Source organism: Caretta caretta, chromosome 2 (genome assembly GCF_965140235.1).
Source record: "Caretta caretta isolate rCarCar2 chromosome 2, rCarCar1.hap1, whole genome shotgun sequence".
Lineage (NCBI taxonomy): Eukaryota > Metazoa > Chordata > Testudines > Cheloniidae > Caretta > Caretta caretta.
In genome coordinates, this window is record NC_134207.1 from 49,602,115 (window position 1) to 49,619,303 (window position 17,189).

At 41.1% G+C, this 17,189-nt stretch overlaps 2 protein-coding genes across 2 annotated transcripts in view; one reads left to right on the forward strand and one right to left on the reverse strand.

The window, feature by feature from the left end:
- On the forward strand, positions 1 to 4,836 carry RBIS (ribosomal biogenesis factor). The gene is made up of 4 exons (XM_048841138.2): positions 1 to 214; positions 831 to 947; positions 3,599 to 3,715; positions 4,654 to 4,836. Exons 2-4 carry the CDS (start codon positions 834 to 836, stop codon positions 4,720 to 4,722), a joined length of 300 nt encoding a protein of 99 aa, XP_048697095.1. The 5' UTR covers positions 1 to 214; positions 831 to 833; the 3' UTR covers positions 4,723 to 4,836.
- Positions 4,793 to 17,189, reverse strand: part of E2F5 (E2F transcription factor 5) — a 27,696-nt gene continuing 15,299 nt past the window's right edge. Inside the window, exons 4-9 of the mRNA XM_075125079.1 lie at positions 13,819 to 13,860; positions 10,389 to 10,453; positions 8,645 to 8,912; positions 7,768 to 7,968; positions 7,270 to 7,314; positions 4,793 to 5,552 (exon numbers count right to left, since the gene is read on the reverse strand). Of these exons, the coding sequence (XP_074981180.1) occupies positions 5,443 to 5,552; positions 7,270 to 7,314; positions 7,768 to 7,968; positions 8,645 to 8,912; positions 10,389 to 10,453; positions 13,819 to 13,860 (731 nt within the window). The 3' untranslated portion in view covers positions 4,793 to 5,442. The remainder of the gene's footprint in view (positions 5,553 to 7,269; positions 7,315 to 7,767; positions 7,969 to 8,644; positions 8,913 to 10,388; positions 10,454 to 13,818; positions 13,861 to 17,189) is intronic.

Sequence of the window (17,189 nt, forward strand, 5' to 3'; positions counted from 1 at the left end):
CGGCGGAGTCCCCGCGTGAGCGCCAGGCTCGCCCCGGGCGGCCGGTCCCCGTCGTCCAGCCGCGGCCCGGAAACGCCGGGGCGGCTCCGGGGGCGGGGCCTCAGGATCGGGGTTTCCCGCCTCCGGGGCGGGGGAAATTCCCGGGAGCGCGCCTGTGATGACGCAGGGGCGCTCGCGAAGCCGCCCCCTGTGAGAGCCAGCGGCCGCCGCTGCGGTGAGTGCGCTGGGGGTGGGCACGCGCCCGGGCGCGGGGCCGGGGAGGGGAGCCCCTCGTGCGCCGGCTGGGGATCGGCCCGGAGCGGGGGGGAGCGCGTGTCCGTGGGCCAGGGCGGGCGGCGGGGCCGGTTGGTCTTACTGAGGAAGCGGGGGGCTGCCATGTGGCAGCCCGGCTCTGGCTGAAGGCGCGGGGTTTGCTCCGAGGGGGGTGGGGGGATCCCGGCTCGACCCCGCCTGTTACTCGCGTCGGCGGGCGGGGGAACGAAGCCTCCGCCGCCGCCGTTTCCCGAGAGTTACGGGCGGGCAGGACCTGCAGGGGGCTGGGCCCAGCGGGATGGCAGCCGGGCTCGCAGCGCCGCCCAGCTGCCGCCAGACCGCACCCGGCCGATCGGCGTGGGGACCCGCCGCCTCCTTCAGTCTGAGCTGCCCGTTCTCTGCGGCAAGCCTCCTGAGGGCCGGCCTGATTCAACTGCAAACAAACCCCCCGCCAGTGCTCTTACTCCCTGGGGTAGCAGGCCCAGAAACCGATTTTACCGGTGAAAAAGCTGGCACGTGCTCCGGCCCATACCGCCACATACTTACAAGGTGAATTTCGTTGTCTTACCCCCTTCTAGGCCATGGGCAAGAACAAAGCCAAAGGGTCAAAGCCGAAGAGCGTGTTCCACCTGGCCAACACCAAATCCCTGAAGGCCAAGAATAAAGCTAAACCTGTCACAACAAGTCTGAAGAAGGTTAGTGTGGCCACAGTAATCAACCTGTGTAAACATTTTTTTCTTCATATGTTCTTTTAGAAATTTCTACCAAGCATAGTTTAGTCAAAACAAAACAAAATAACCAACCCGACCTATACCCTGGGTAGGGTCTTACCCAATTCACAGCCACAAAAAAATGCATCATGGACTGTGAAACCTGGTCTTTTGTGTGCTTTTACCCTATATTATACAGATTTCATGGGCAAAATCAGCATTTCTCAAATTGGGGATCCTGACCCAAAAGGGAGTTGCAGGGGAATCTCAAGGTTATTTTAAGGATGTCACAGTATTGTCACCCTTACTTCTGCGCTGCCTTCAGAGCTGGGTGGCCAGAGAGTGGCAGCTACTGACTGAGGGCCCAGCTCTGCAGGCAGCAGCGCAGAAGTAAGGGTGGCAATACCATACCGTGTCATCCTTACTTCTGCGCTGCTGTTGGCGGTGACTTCGCCATCACAGCTGGGCTCCTGGCTAGCACCCACTGCTCTCCAGCTGCCCAGCTCTGAAGGCAGCGCCACTGCCAGCAGCAGTGCAGAAGCAAGCATAGCAGTACTGCTAACTCCCTACAATAACCTTGCAACATACTCCCTGCACACACAACTCCTTGTTGGGTCAGGACCCCTACAATTACACCACCATGAAATTTCAGATTTAAATAGCTGAAATAATGAAACTTATGATTTTTAAAATCATATGACTGTGAAATTGACCAAAATGAACAGTGAATGTGTAGGGCCATCACCCACAGAGCAGAGGCAAAAAGCCTTCAGTTGCCCCACTGTGTAAAACATTAATGAGCATGGAGAGAGATGACTAAAAGCAAACACTATCCCTTTCCTGATTCATCAATCAGGCTAGAATAGAAGAAGCCAAGATTATATGTGGATATTCTGAATCAATACTGGTTGATAGGAACTCCATTGACAAAGCTGCTTGCAACAAACAAGAAGAAAATATCACAAGAAGTAGACATTTACACTAGAACAGTCAACTTGAAATCTAGGGTGGATTGTTGGTTTTTTAAGAACTTTGGGGACTACCCTTTGCCTCTAAGTCTTACTGCCCATTTTTGTGGCTTTGCCATTTTTTCTTTAAAAAAAAAAAACTAAAAAAACCCTGGCCTTTATTGCTGCAAGACCTAGAAAAACCAAAAGGCAGAAGAGTTACTGGGTAAACAGTAAAACTGATTACATACCAAGCACTGTTAAACAGAAAACCTGCCAGAAATAATCTCGGTTACTGTAATCTTTGTTACTAGAGCTGGTTGGAAATTTATTTCAAAACAAGAAAATTGGATCTAGGTAAATGAAAATTTTTGCAGAAAGATTTTTTGAGAACCCTTTTTTTAAAACCAATTCTTGCTGTTACTTGTTTCATTGGTAAGTACAAGAAGTTTCTAGGTGGGAGTATGATTTCTAAATGTAATGGTATTACCTTAATGAGTGCTGAAAGCTTGAAGGCTAGTCCACAAAACTGTTCTATATACCCCCAATACAAGGCTTTCATACGGCTTTATCTTGGAGATGGTTATTCTGAAAGTGGTTTTGCAGCATGCTATTGATTACTGGGGAACATGGCAATGAACAAGACTTAAGATGTAATCCCTGGTTTAATGAGCTTTCATTCTAAAATTAGACAAAACTGTACTGTTCAGGCGATGCACTAGACTTGTTAGCTACCACATTACTTGGCTTTGTTTTCCCAAAACTTGTGTCAGTCCTGAACTGCATAATCTGCCACAGAATTAAACTGTTAAGAATCTAATAAAGTAACAAAGAAATTTTTCCAGTAAGTATTTTCCAACTGTTGGAAAACGTATAGCTAAGCCAATTGTAATCACATTTTTTTTCTGAGGAGGGTGTTTAAGGAAAGACCTCTTAACTTTCCTGCTGAAAGTTATAGACAAAAGAAAACAAATCATTCAGTAGAAAGTTGGAATGTTACCAAAGCTATGGAAATAAACAGTGACTCAAAGGGAAAATGTTTTGTGTCACTGGCACCTGAGGATGTTATTCAGATACAAAGATAACTTTCAGTGAGAAACAATAGCAGTGAGTTTATACTCAGGAATATCTATAGGTGGAGCCAAATCTCCATTTTATATAGTATTTTGTATATAATAGTAAAATAGATTTGAGAATGCTGTTGTTACAGAAAAGTGGCCCATTAGATCAAGTTAAGATGAGATGAGCAACTACAAATTACAGGTACCTGCTGATAGAAATAAGGAACCTGTCTGGACTGGGTGCCTCTTCATATTGGCTAAAATAAACTGAAGGTGGGCTAGTTTGTCTGAACTATTTTTCTGTTATGTGTTCCATTTCCAGAAGGAAATCTTTCTTCCCCTTTTATCCCCAATATAAACAAGTTAGCTTTGACCTATTCATTAGATTTCTTTGCTAGTGACCCATTTATATGAAAGTTCTATTAAAAATTCATTATCTTTAATATTTACACATTCAACAGTAGTACAATTAAAATATAATTTAAAGAATGTGCCCCACTCCAAGCAATTTTTAAAAGGTAGAACCATTATAAATATATATAATAAATAGGCTATGAATAAGTCTTAGCATCATATTAAGATCTCTTTCTGCCTTTGACTAACTTGTGCATTTTTTTCTCCTCTAAAGATAAACATTGTGAACGATGAAAAAGTTAGAACAGTAAATAAAGCATTTACTGAAGTACAGAAAGAAGTCAAACAACTATCAAAAGGCATTTCATCAAAATCTCAAAAGAGGCAGCGGGTAATAATTTTGAGTCCTATTTAATGCATCTTTGGTTGGGAGGGTAGCAGCAACCTCAGGTTAGAATGATTCCAAAGTTAAGGTTTAATTTTAATAAGTTTTTAGGTCTTGACTGAAGAAAAAAAAAATAGTTGTGACCCCATCATGAAGAGGTGTCAAGTCTGCAAGCAACCTTAGCAGTTCTTCTGAGGGGCAAACTCCCTTCTTAGTCAGAAGAGAGGAAATAGTTGAGCATCACTAGATTGTTGCCAGAATAGATTTTTCATTTAATATCTGGATGTTTTAGTTGATTCTTTTACTGGTGAGCTTTAAAAATTAATAAAATAGATTTTCAACTGGAAACCTTGATTCATCGAGTTAACCCTTAACACGAATAGGCATAGAAAATAAAGGTGGTTGCTTTTGCAAGACATCCTGGATCTCCTGGCTGAACCATTTGATGACAGTGTCAATAGGAAAATATTAACTTTTTTTTTGGTAAAAACATCAGCCCAACCTCTGCTCCAGTTGCAGCTTCCTCATCAAAATATTCTCTCTTTCTGGAGCTCTAGTAATAATTCAAGCCATCTCCCTGGAACAAGTTAGACAGTGTGTTAGTCTCTGTGCAGTAATAATCTCCTTCACAATTTTAGATTTTGTTGACTAGAGCATTCAAGCTTATCTCCATTTTGGCCATATATGGTATGGGCACGGATTGTTTTGGCCTTCCTCTGAAGCATTAAGTATTGACCACTGGTCCATCTAGTCTAGCAAATCACATATTCCCATAAAGTGAATAAGGTACAAGAAATGTAGGATGTCTTGCAGTCCAGTACACCAAGCTAATCAATCTTTCAGACAGCAAGTATTTGTTAGCTTTATATCTTCCATCAATGATGCTTTTTATACAACCTCAGCTTCCTATTTTATGTAAACTTTTTTTTCTTTTCAATTTTCAGGTTTCCAAGCACCTGGAAGGTGAACCAGCTGATGTGGATGCAGCTGCAAGCTTATTATCTCAGTTGTAACGCATAATAAAATATCCGAGTTTCAAAAGCAAAATTTACTGGCAAATCAGTGGATGGCAGATACTGAATACTCGGTTTGTACAGTTTTATTAAAAAAATCTTGTTAATATACAAGCATTGGCACACTTTAATACAAACTACAAACAGACTTTTCCTATAATCTAGGAAAGTGGAATGTCAGAAGTTAAAATGTGAGAAACTTAAAGTGCTAAAACAGAAGGCACTTCACAAAATTGGTTCACTGAAACAATTTAACATAACCCATTTAATGTCCTTCACTTCAAAATTTGGCAGTGAACGTTTTTTAAAAATTGTAGTGAAAGGTTAAAAACATACAGAAAGCTTCTTGGCAGTAAAGCTTCAGAAAGAAAATTCTGCTAAGTGACAAGCCTGGGTCTTTCTCTCTTTTTTTTTTTTTTTAAGTGACCAGAAGACTGCAAGAAAAATGGGAGGGGAGAAGAGGAGAACTTGGGATCTCAAAGCTGAGTTACATTAATGTAACTTGTAAAAAAATACCAGAGAACACTTTGATAAGAGCCCTTTCTTATGGTTTTGAATTTAAGGTGTTTTGTGAAGTAGGTAAGGAAGCAAAAGGAAATACACTCCCAGAGTCAGTGAACTAAGAGGTTATACATTCATTCTTTAAAATACTTAGGTTATGAAGAAGTCTAGAATGTTATAAAGTTAGAGGTAGATATGACAGTCTGGTTGCCACTGAATCTAATAATTTAGTATCTGCACATCAAAAAGATCACAGACTCCTTCATTATCATCCAGGTTAAAGTTGTAGTCATCTCCAGGAGTAGGAGAGAGTCGTAAGAGAGGAAAAACTGTAAAACAAGAACAGTTTTGTTAATCATAGAATCACAGAAATCTATTATTTGAAATTCTGCCTTGCAACATCCTATAAATTTCAAATCATTTCCAGCAGAAGGTAAATAAAAACTTTGATGTCCAGTTTCAGTAGTCCAAAATGTTACAACTTGCTTTGCTTTGGCAGTAGTTATCTGCAAGCACTGGACTGTGCATTGGGGATCCTGGTGCAACTCCACCAAAATAAGGTTTAAAATAATTTAAATGCACAGACGCAATTTATTAACTATGCTTTAAATGAATTTCCTTTGCCATCTTACCTGCAGCAAAGCCAGTGCAGTGTAACAGAGATTAGTCTCCTCTGCTGCAGTAAAGCAACACTTAAGCAGCCTTTGTGTTTCGTACCTAGCAGTGGATCTCTTGTATTATATAGCCTCCATTATTGTAGTAGCTGTGTGCCTCACCATCTTCAAATGTATTTTTCCTGTGAGGTAGGGGCATGCTATTATCCCCCTTTACAGACTGGAAAATAAGGCATGAAGAGACTGAGGCCATGTCTACTCTATGCATGGAAGTCCATCTAAGCTACACAATATGAGTTATGTTAATAGCGTAACTCAAGTTGATGTAGCTTTGATCTACTTACTGCATGGTCCACACTACATGATGTCGACTGGAGACATTCTCCCATCGACTCTCCTTACTCTTCTTGATCCAGTGGAGTACAGGAGTTGACAGGAGAGCGATCAGCGGTCGATTATTGACCACCCATGCATCGATCACTGCAGCATCAATCCTCCGGTAAGTGTAGACAAGCCCTAGGTGACTTGCCCAAACTCACACAGGAAGCCTGCAGCAGAGCAGGAAATTAAACCCAGGTGTCTCCAGGCTAATACCCTGACCACTGAGTCATTCTCTCTCTCACCAACTGGATATTCAATTAGGCCCTGAGCCTGCAAAAAATTGAACACTGGCATCATTTAATGCAAATGAGTAATATCACTGAATCTAAAGGTATTATACATGTATAACATTACTCACACACGTAAGTGCTCGCAGGATTTGGGCCTTAATACCTTGACAGTGACGGTCAGTTTGGAAGGGAAAACAGGTTAGTGATGGAAACTCGAATAAGGGTGTAAAGGGGGAGCTGCAGCAGGAAAGAAGTGGGAGTGAAATAGGTCATGGTTAAAACGGTGCTGGCAGCTCATAGGCGCTGACTCCGTGGGTGCCCCGGGGCTGGAGCACACGTGGAAAAAAAAATAGTAGGTGCTCAGCACCCACTGACAGCCCTGCCAATCAGCTCCACCCCCACCCCAGCACCCCCTGCCCACCTTCAGCTCTGCCAATCAGCTCCTCCCACCCGCTGGGGATCAGCTGTTCAGCAGCATGCAGGAGACAATGGGGGCAGGGCACGTTCAGGGAAGAGGACTTGCAGGAAGGGGTGGAGTGGGGGCAGAGCAGGTGTCAAGCACCGCTGGGGAAATGAGGAAGCTGGGGCCTGTGTGGCAGCTGTTTTAATATCAGATATTTGTAATGAAGTTTGGAATCAGATTTGAACAAACATCTAGGGAAATGGTGAATTCAGATATGAATGACATTTGCCTGCAATAGCAGAAGACTAGACTCAATGACTCAGGAGATCCCTTCCAGTCCTATGTTTCTTTGAATGAATCACATTCTTAAAATATAACTCTGCTTATTAAAAAAAAGATAGGAATGCTAAATGCTTACCATCTGAAGACATCAATTCGTCAATGATATCACTACTAATAGTTCCTGTTAAACACAAAAGCACTTGTTTGTGAAAGTCAACCCAGGCTCTATGCATTAAACAGCTATTGAAATGGAGAGTGTTAGCTGCTAGGCTGCTACATTTATAATTTAATGCTTGCAAGAGCAGTAGAGATAGTCAACCAGACCAGTATCCTACTGGGCTAAAAATAATAAAACCCCTTAACTTTTCCTTCTGGACAGTTTCTGGTGCTATTCTTAGGTTGCACAAACACTTATAACTACAAAGGGAATGTAACCAATATACCAGAATGGAGCATCTTTATGCGGGATGCACTTTACCCCAAACCAGACAGAAACCACAGCCAAAATGGTGAAAAGAGCTGCAGGAGGGAGAAGGGAAAGGCTGCAGACAAGACAAACTGCTGGCCTCTTCTCCCCTGGGAAATCTGCTTTTAGCTTTGTCAGGAAGGGTTAAACTAAAGAAAGTCTGCCTACCTGTGGGCTCATCCATCTTTGCTATATCAAATGAGTTTGGCTTGAGAATACAATTAACATCCAAGGGAAGCAAGGCCTGATAGTCATTTGAGCTAGCAGTAGTTTGTGTTGTATCTGTTGCAAGGCTCGTATACAGCAAGGAGTCCGGAAGGCTAGAGTAAGGAGTTGCTGGAGTTGTATTGTTCTCTTGCATACTGTTGTCTACAATGGCAGAAAAGTACATATTACAAAGTTTGGTATGGTAAACTATATGCACACAACTGTATCTGGCTAAGTCCTACTGGTAGAACATGGCCAGTATTTGAGATGTCCTCTCCTTTTAAAAACCAGGCACAGGTCTCAAGGCCCTTCAGAGATTTGGTTCACAATGTAGTATGTTGCTAAACAGCATTTGATTATCTATTAGTGATAAAAACAAGTTCAGGTAATCTCCCTTGCTGAGCCTGCTTTTCACATACAACTGCCTTTTGCAACAACAGCAGGGACTGTCCTAGTACAAGCTTGTCAAAGGTAAATGTTAAATGTTCAAGCTTTACATTCCAGTAGAGGTTTGAAGCCTTTTTCAGACAGCACATGCAATCACCTTGAGGAACAGCCCAGAGCCCTGTTGTGGGCTAGTTCCTGGATCACTTCTGAGGTGTTTCTGGTATAGGATGATAAATTGCAAGTGGAACAATCCATTTCAACAGAAGTCTGAACATAGAACAGGAAGAGGATAGTGACCTCCCCCTACAACCTCCAGCCAGCTGATAGTAACTCCATTGGGGTCAGGTCTCAGGCTGGCAGCTGCTACATTATGCTAACAGTTGATTCCCTTTCTCTACCCGATCTCTAAACAAATCTCTTTGGGGGTAGGGGGAACAAACCAGAGACCCACCTGATGGTGTATCTGTAACTGGGGTATGTGGTAAATGCTGCTCCTGGTTAATGTCATGCTGCTCTGATGGATTCTCAGTAGATGCAGTAGGTTTTGGGGGAGTCAGTGGAGTTGCAGGTTGAGATGGGGGCTGTGTAAGGTCATCAGGTGGAGGAACTGGAAACACCACAGGTGTGGAGGAACTTGATTCTTTATTAATAAGCAGCACATGGATAGGTCCTGAACTACTCTTTAGACTGATCTGGTATTTCTTTTGTCCGTTTTGTCCCTTTAAAGGTGGCACATTGAAACAACAGTTACAATTCTTTGTGACTGACAATTAAGGCAAATAACTGCATGCAGCAATTGCCATAGAAAGTAATGGAAATGCATAATTGCCTAAGTAGAAAACTTTTATTTAAGAATAAAATTCTCAAGGTGCTATAGCAAGGTGACATACAATTTTCTAGTCATAAGACCACATTAAGACAGCTCTATGCAAAGTTAACTAACCTCACATATCACAGAAAAAGATTTAAAACCAACCCACCCCATAACCGATAAGATTACAACCCTTCTACATTCTCACATTAATTATGACACTGACACATGGCACTCAAGTACAGAATTCTGTGCCATGCTCATGTAATTGAATTCAAGCTTAGCTGTGAATCACAGCAGGATTCCCACTAAAAACTGACCACTGGGACATAGCCTCTTTAAAATAATTTTCTCATCTGCAAAATTGTCTTGATTAGAACTAACTGTCCCCCCATAGCCAAATCCCTGTGATTCAGTGAACACAGGAAAATTAGTGTTAATGGGGACAATTTCCCTGCAGAATAGTCAACATAAAGCCTTCATGTTAAAGAGCTAGTTCTTGTGATTCAATCTGGCATGTGCAGTGCTGCTACCATTGGCTAGTTAATAGGATTAAGTCATTATCTTTCTATTTTGGGAACAGGTGAGATATTTCAGTCATGGAGACAACTCTAATACAAATTATCTGTGTCCACCAGTTCAAAGGACAGTCTCACTAGATTAGCATTGCAGTTCACCTTGTGGCATTTTTTATAACCTCATTGTTTAGTTATGGTGCTTTTTACTCATTCCTTGCTCAAATTAAAATATGAAACGCATCAAATGGAATCACTATTCTCCTACTACTGCACAAAAAATGTTTGCCACTCTTTCCCCACCTATGTAGGCAGCATGAAAAACTGAAAAGCATTGTATCACAGAAATTAAAGACAGCAGAAGGTAAAAAACATGAAGCCAAATAGATTGTCTTAATCCATTGTTCTTTGTCAAAGCAAGTTTGCTCTCTCTATTCTCTGATCCTCTATCTGTTTTTCTACCGCTTCCTCTGTTGTTCTATATGGATCTGATTTGGGTTTCCAAATTCCCTGGCCCAGCAGGGGTTGGGAAGAGAGGAGCTTGCCACTGAAAGACCACCATTGACAGACTCTGAAGGAAGCACCACTGCTTTTTGCTTGGAGGGAAACAGCAGCTATTGGGCTTTTGCAAGCAGAAGAGAGAAGGAAGTGGAAAACCGAAAGTATCTTGTTTTAACTGAAAGGTCCAATCACTTTTACTCTGCCAAGATGTGCAAAAATGCTGTTTACCCAATATCAGTCCACATCCAATTAGGTGAATCCTAATTTTTTCCTCCCACACAGACGAAGAGACAAACCTTGCTAGCTGCAACACAGGCATCCTTACCCCTCCCTCGCCACACATATGTAAGCAAACAGTTTGTACATACCATTTCAGGTATAGGTACTTCTAATTGTGTACCACAAGGTGCTTGAATTGCTAGAAGTGTGTCTCCTGGTGAAGTAGTAATTTAAGAAAATGTTAACCATATGTAATTTTACACATTCTTGGGTTGTGTACACGCAAATGGAATACAGTTCTTCTCTAATGCCACTTCAGCATTAGTTTGATACAAATCGTGCACAATTTGGTGTTCTTCAGGAACAAATTATAACATGAATGAGAGCAAAGCTTGAAGAAAAGCTGTCCATCTTTGTATTCATAACCATGATATCCAAGGACTTAGCTTTAAATGTCCCCAGAACTCCAGCCTCTGTAGATGTACAATTTGGGTGTAGTTACCTTGCATAGTGCACTTGGACACCACTGTTCTTTCTGTAGCTTACTGACTCTTTGAAATACCAGGGGAAAGTCACTTCACTTCTCTGTGCCTCAGTTTCCCACCTATGAAATTAGGATAATTCTTCTTTCTCTCACAGTATATTGCGAGATAGAATGAGGTTTACAGTGAGAGAAGTGCTAAGTGTTTCCATATTTTATAATTAGTGAACTCTTGTAATAACCTTTTTTCATTTTGGGGTTAAACTCTATAGTACATAGAAGTACATGGTAACAGAGAACATTATCTTGAAGTTCTTCCTCAGGCAAAACTAGAGAAGTTAAAAAAATAAAAAGGCATTTTATGTAACCTAGAATTGTTTTCTAAACTTTGGACCACATTGTCCCCTCTTGTGGAAAAACCAGGAGGGGAACCTGGGAGGGAAATCTCTGCTAGAGATCTTTGCAGAGAGTCTCCCACATTCTCCAGTGGGCGAGAGGTCCCAGTTTTTCACCACCCCCAAATTGCATGGAATAGGAGGAGTCCATGAAAAGAGTGGAGCCATCTGTGCAGATGTTATGTGCTTATTCCCCAGCTCTTGGCTTCCCCTATCCCCAGCAGCATGGCTCCACTGGAACTGTACTGTTAGGGATTCCCCCTGGCTGCAGCTGTCCCCAGAAAATATATGGAAGCCTGGGCCTGAGTTGTCTTTTCTGGGGAACCTCTGGTGGGTCAGACCAACATGTCCTGCCCTGCCCCCCGCATCTCCTACCTCAGAACTTGGACAGGTCCTGCAGAGCCTGCATTAGGAAAACCAATGCCCCGGGGGCAACCAAGCCCCCCTTCCATAACTGCAGATGGAAAAGACACCTAATAGCTCATGTTGCTTCTGTCAAAGTATGTAGTTTCAAAGTATCAAGTAGCTATGTATTGTAAGTTCCATTTCTTACAAACATGATTACACTTGCAAACATTTTCTAAATTCAAAGTAACCATGGGAAAAAAACAGGGATCTAATGTTACAGTGAGGTTTATGTAACAAAATAATAAATACAAATAATGATCCTCATGTTGTAAGAACTTTGCTCAATAGCAGGAATATGGAATCCCTGGTTCTAGATCTTCATTAAATAGCCATTTTGTATTGTAGGATATGTGTTTTTGGCGAGGGGCTGGGGTGAGAGGTATTTGAAAAGATCCCATTTCTAGAGGTTTCAAACAGCAAACAGCTTTCTTTCAAGTCTGATGGTTAATGCATGAAAACATAAGAATGGCCATGCTGGGTCAGACCAGTGGTCCATCTAGCCCACTAAATTGTCTTCCAACAGTGGCTGGCACCAGATGCTTGAGGAAATGAACAGAACAGCGCAATTATTGAGTGCTTCATCCCCTGTCGTCCAGTCCCAGCTTCTGGCAGTCTGAGGCATAGGGACACCCAGAGCATGGGGTTGCGTCTCTAATCATCTTGACTAATAACAAATTGAGGGACCTATCCTACATGAATTTACTTAATTCTTTTTTTAACCCAGTTATAATTTTTGCCTTCACAACATTCCCTGGCAATGAGTTCCAGAGGTTGTTTGTGCGTGGTGTAAAGAAGTACTTCCTTATGTTTCTTTCAAACATGCTGTCTATTAATTTCATTGGGAGACTTCTAATTCTTGTGTTACGTGAAGGAGTAAGCAACACTTTTCTTCACTTTTTCCACACCATTCATGATTTTATGGCCCTCTATCACATCACCCCCTTAGCTGTCGCTTTTCTAAGATGAACAGTCCCAGACTTTTTAATCTCTCTTCCTATGGAAGCCGTTCCATACCCTTAATCGTTTTTGTTGTCCTTCTCTGTATTTTTTCCAATTCTAATATATCTTTTTTAGAGATAGGGCAACCAGAACTGCACACAATATTCACAGTGTGGGAATACCATGGATTTTCTATCCCTTTCCTAATATTCAGTCAGCTTTTATTGACTGCCACTGCACATTGAGTGGAGGTTTTCAGAGAACTACCCACAGTGACTCCAAGATCTTTTTCTTGTGTGGTAACAGCTAATTTACATCCTATCATTTTGTATGTATAGTTGGGATTATGTTTTCCAATGTGCATTACTTTGCATTTCATTTGCCATTTTGTTGCCCAGTCACCTACTTTTAGTGAGATCCCTTTGTAACATTTTGCAGTCAGCTTTGGACTTAACTATCTGAATATATATATATTTTTATCATCTGCAAACTTTGCCACCTCACTGTTTACCCCTTTTTCCAGATCATTTACGAATATGTTGAACAGCGCTGGTCCCAGGACAGATCCTGGAGACTGGGCTGTTTATCTTTCTTCACTGTGAAAACTGACTATTTATTCCTACCCTATCTGTTAACCATACTGATCCACAAAAGGACCTTCCCGCTTACCCCATGGCTCCTTACTTTGCCTTTGGTGAAGGACCTTGTCAAAAGCTTTGTGAAAGTCCAAGTATGCTATATTCACTGGGTCACCCTTTCCACATGCTTGTTGACCCCCTCAAAGAATTCTAATACATTGGTGAGGCATGATTTCCCTTTACAAAAACCATGTTGACTCTTCCCCAACATACCGTGTTCATCCTATGTGTCTGATAATTCTGTTCTTTACTATTGTTTCAACCAGTTTGCTGGGTACTAAATTTAGGTTTACTGGCCTGTAATTGCCAGGATCACCTCTGGAGCCTTTTTTAAAAATTGGTGTTACATTAGATATCCACCAGTCATCTGGTACAGAAGTTGATTTAAGCGATAGTCTACATACCAGTTAGTAGTTCTGCAATTTCATTTCTGAGTTCCTTCAGAACTCTTGGGTGAATACCATCTGGTCCTGGTGACTTATTACTGCTTAATGTATCACTTTGTTCCAAAACCTCCTCTACTGACACCTCAATCTGGAACAGTTGCTCAGATCTGTCACCTAAAAAGAATGGCTCAAATATCGGAATCTCCCTCACATCCTTTGCAGTGAAGACAAATGCAAAGAATTAATTTAGCTTCTCCACTATGGCCTTGTCTTCCCTGGTTAAACCACCTGCTCCAAACATCTTACAAAAATACAGTCTAGCAGAAACTTACCATTGAAGCAATTACAGATGTCTTCATGAGTGACATATGAAAATGTGATTTATGTCAAGGAAATTTTAAAGAAGTAAGAAGCTGAGATTTTTGCCTAAGGAATGTGAAGTTGATATTTAGTGCCATTTACAAAAGAAGTTTGTGTTCCTACAGTGTGTTGTTTAGGTGAGGTCTACACTTTACATTTTTACTGTTATAGCTAATGTTGGTCAAGAGTGGGATCTGTGACTGACATAACAGTGGCAAAAACCCTTAAGGTGGATGCAGCTATACAAATGCAGAATTGTGTCATTACCACCTATGTGCACATTATAAATGCTTTGCCAATATAGCATTCCAGTATAACTAGACCAGCAAAGCCTTTCAAGCATAGCTTTGGCCTTAGACTACTATTAGAAAGTTTCCAAAATGTTATTTAAATGTATTTCACACATACTATCACCATTTCCTTTTTACTGATAAGTCTGGTTAATATCATATCGCTACGATACAGGATGTCCAAAGCTATCGTGGATCAGCACGAATTCTGGATGAATCCAGGATGAATTCTGCCAGTGACAACATACCCATCAAAAAACTAAATGCAGCCTACAGAATAGTCGAGGCAAGCGGCTTGGAAAAGAAACAACATCCTGTGTTTGTCCTGGATTTAACTCATAGTTACGGGAATTTCTCTATTAAAAATCCTTATGTTGAAGGTTTTACCTGTCAACCGTAAAAATACACAGGTCAGCACTGGAGCTTGGAAAAAGTATTGTTCACTTTACTGAAAAAAATAACTTTGGCTGCTGTAAGTATAGTTAAGAGAAGTCAACAGAACAGAAAGCTATGAGATGTTTTACTGTTTCTGTGTAAAAACTACAGCAAAACCAAGACATTGTCATTATCAAGAGAGAGAAAACTGGTTCCCAGACCCATGTTATGTAAGTTTTTCTTCTAAATAATTTAGAACCAAAATGATTTAGTTTTAATGATTTTGTCTGATGGAATTTGGTGCAGTCAAATGATAGTTGCTAACTCTGCCACCATTAACATATAAATTATTTTGTAACAAATGTAAGCCACTAAAATGTAATTTAAAAAATTTAAACCACCAAATAGGAACCTGTTGATGTTGAGAAGCAGGACAGAGAGCTCTGAATATATCTTAATGCAAGGGCATGGCAGGGCTTCCAAAGGTGTAAAACAAGTTCTATTTTAAAAAATTGTGTATATACCCATATCCTCATACACTTACAACAACTTTGAAACCACCTGCTTTCCCTTCCACTTTTAAATGGGTCCTAGTCAAAACTCCTCCTGGAAAATAACATTTTGGGTTTAATCCTGTAATCCCACCACATTCAACTAATAATTATTTCAAACTGAGTACTGCACATGGTGGTTTTTTTAGGACTGGACTTCCCTGAGAGACCATTTGGAGCTACAGAGACAGTGCCATAATTTATATCAACTGTTTTGAAGTTTCACGCAATACGTTCTTAGTCAATGTTTCAACTAGGTTATAACTAATCACTGTAGTTTTCATTTCAAATCTACCCTTTTTCAAATGTAAAAGCTGTTTTCTGAAAGTCATTTTATCTGTAGTGTTTAGAAGTAGAGGCCAGGCACTCTGGGTTTTGTTTTGCTTACTAGGTATTCAGCTTGCAGTATCACACAAGACAAAACTTAGCCTTACATTGTTTTAGATATTTAATTATATCCCAATTACTAAATTATTTTGTTAACGAGGTTTGGTACACTACTCACTATTAGACCTTCTCTGGTGGCTTGGGATGCCTAATCCCACTCCATTCCCAGCACTCTCAGCAAACTGACTCCACTCAGAGCTTTGCGAAACTGGACCAAACTGTGCCTTCACAATCGATAATTCATTTAAAAATGGATAGTTGCACATGCTAGTCTACACTGGCAATGGTAAAGCGCAGCTGTGGGAAATTTAATTATTCCATGGGAAATTTAAAATTTCACTGCTCATTTGGGCCTTAATTCAGCATAGCACTTAAACACATTTAATTGCTTTGCTGATTAGGGACCTTACCTGTTATGTCATCTGTATTGATTGGATTCACTTCAGAACAGCTGTAGTTTATCAGGTTAATGATCTGTCCATTTAAGCAGGCCCTGACGTGATAAAAATCACTGATTTGATTGGAGCGGTTTCTATTGAACAATCATAATACAGTGTTAAGTGCTTTAGAACTACTTATAGATAAGACAGGTTTCACAGTAGCAGCTGTGTTAGTCTGTATCTGCAAAAAGAAAAGGAGGACTTGTGGCACTTTAGAGATTAACAAATTTATTTGAGCATAAGCATAAGCTTTCGTGAACTACAGCTCACTTCACGAAAGCTTATGCTCAAATACATTTGCTAGTGTCTAAGGTGCCACAAGTCCTCCTTTTCATTTTATAGATGAGTGCATTTTCCCCTCTCCAAAGTCTCTAAGAACCTATTTTGTTCAACATCCTCTAAGGGCTTGTCTACACCGGCACTTTACAGCGCTGCAATTTTCTCCCTCAGGGGTGTGAAAACACACGCACACACACCCCGCCCCGAGTGCAGCAAGTTTCAGCACCGTAAAGCACCAGTGTAGACAGTGCACCAGTGCTGGTAGCCACACTCCCAGCTCTGGTAGCTACGCCCCTCGCGGAGGCGGGCTCTTTTAGAGCGCTGAGAGAGCTCTCTCCCAGCACTCTGCCACGATTACACAAGCCACGTTAAAGCACTGCCACGGCAGCACTTTACCACTGCCAGTGTAGACTAGCCCTAAAAATGCTAAATGTGGTTACAAAGTAATGAGCAAACATAGTTTAAACAATATACTTATTACCTGTTTACACACAGGATAATTTCAGTTCCAGTTTCAACAAGCCTGAGGAGTTTATCAACTCATGTATCTTTTCAAAAGATTTAGATAACCTATCCTATGAACGACCAAAGAAGAGTATCCAGGAGTATCCTAAATCTAACAAAACCACGAAAGCAATTAATTTCAGTTAAAGCTAAAAGTCTGGATTTTCTGCATTAAAAAATTACCACTGTGTAAATTTCTGATGGATTATTTCCAGATTACCATTGATACAACCACAGAGGTTAAAACTTGAAAAGACCTATTAAACCAGTGGTTTTCAACCTTTTTTCATCTGTAGACCCCTAAAAAATTTTGAATGAAGGTGGGATCCCTTTGGAAATCTTAGACATAGTCTGTGGACCCCCAAGGATCCAGGGATCACAGGTTGAAAACCACTGTATTAGACCATCCAGTGCCTCTTTCTGCTAATACAAGATTGTTCCCTACAGTATATCTTCCAGCACTTTGTCTAGCTTGGTTTTAAAATGCCACAAGCAAACTTTCTTCTACTCCTTTAGA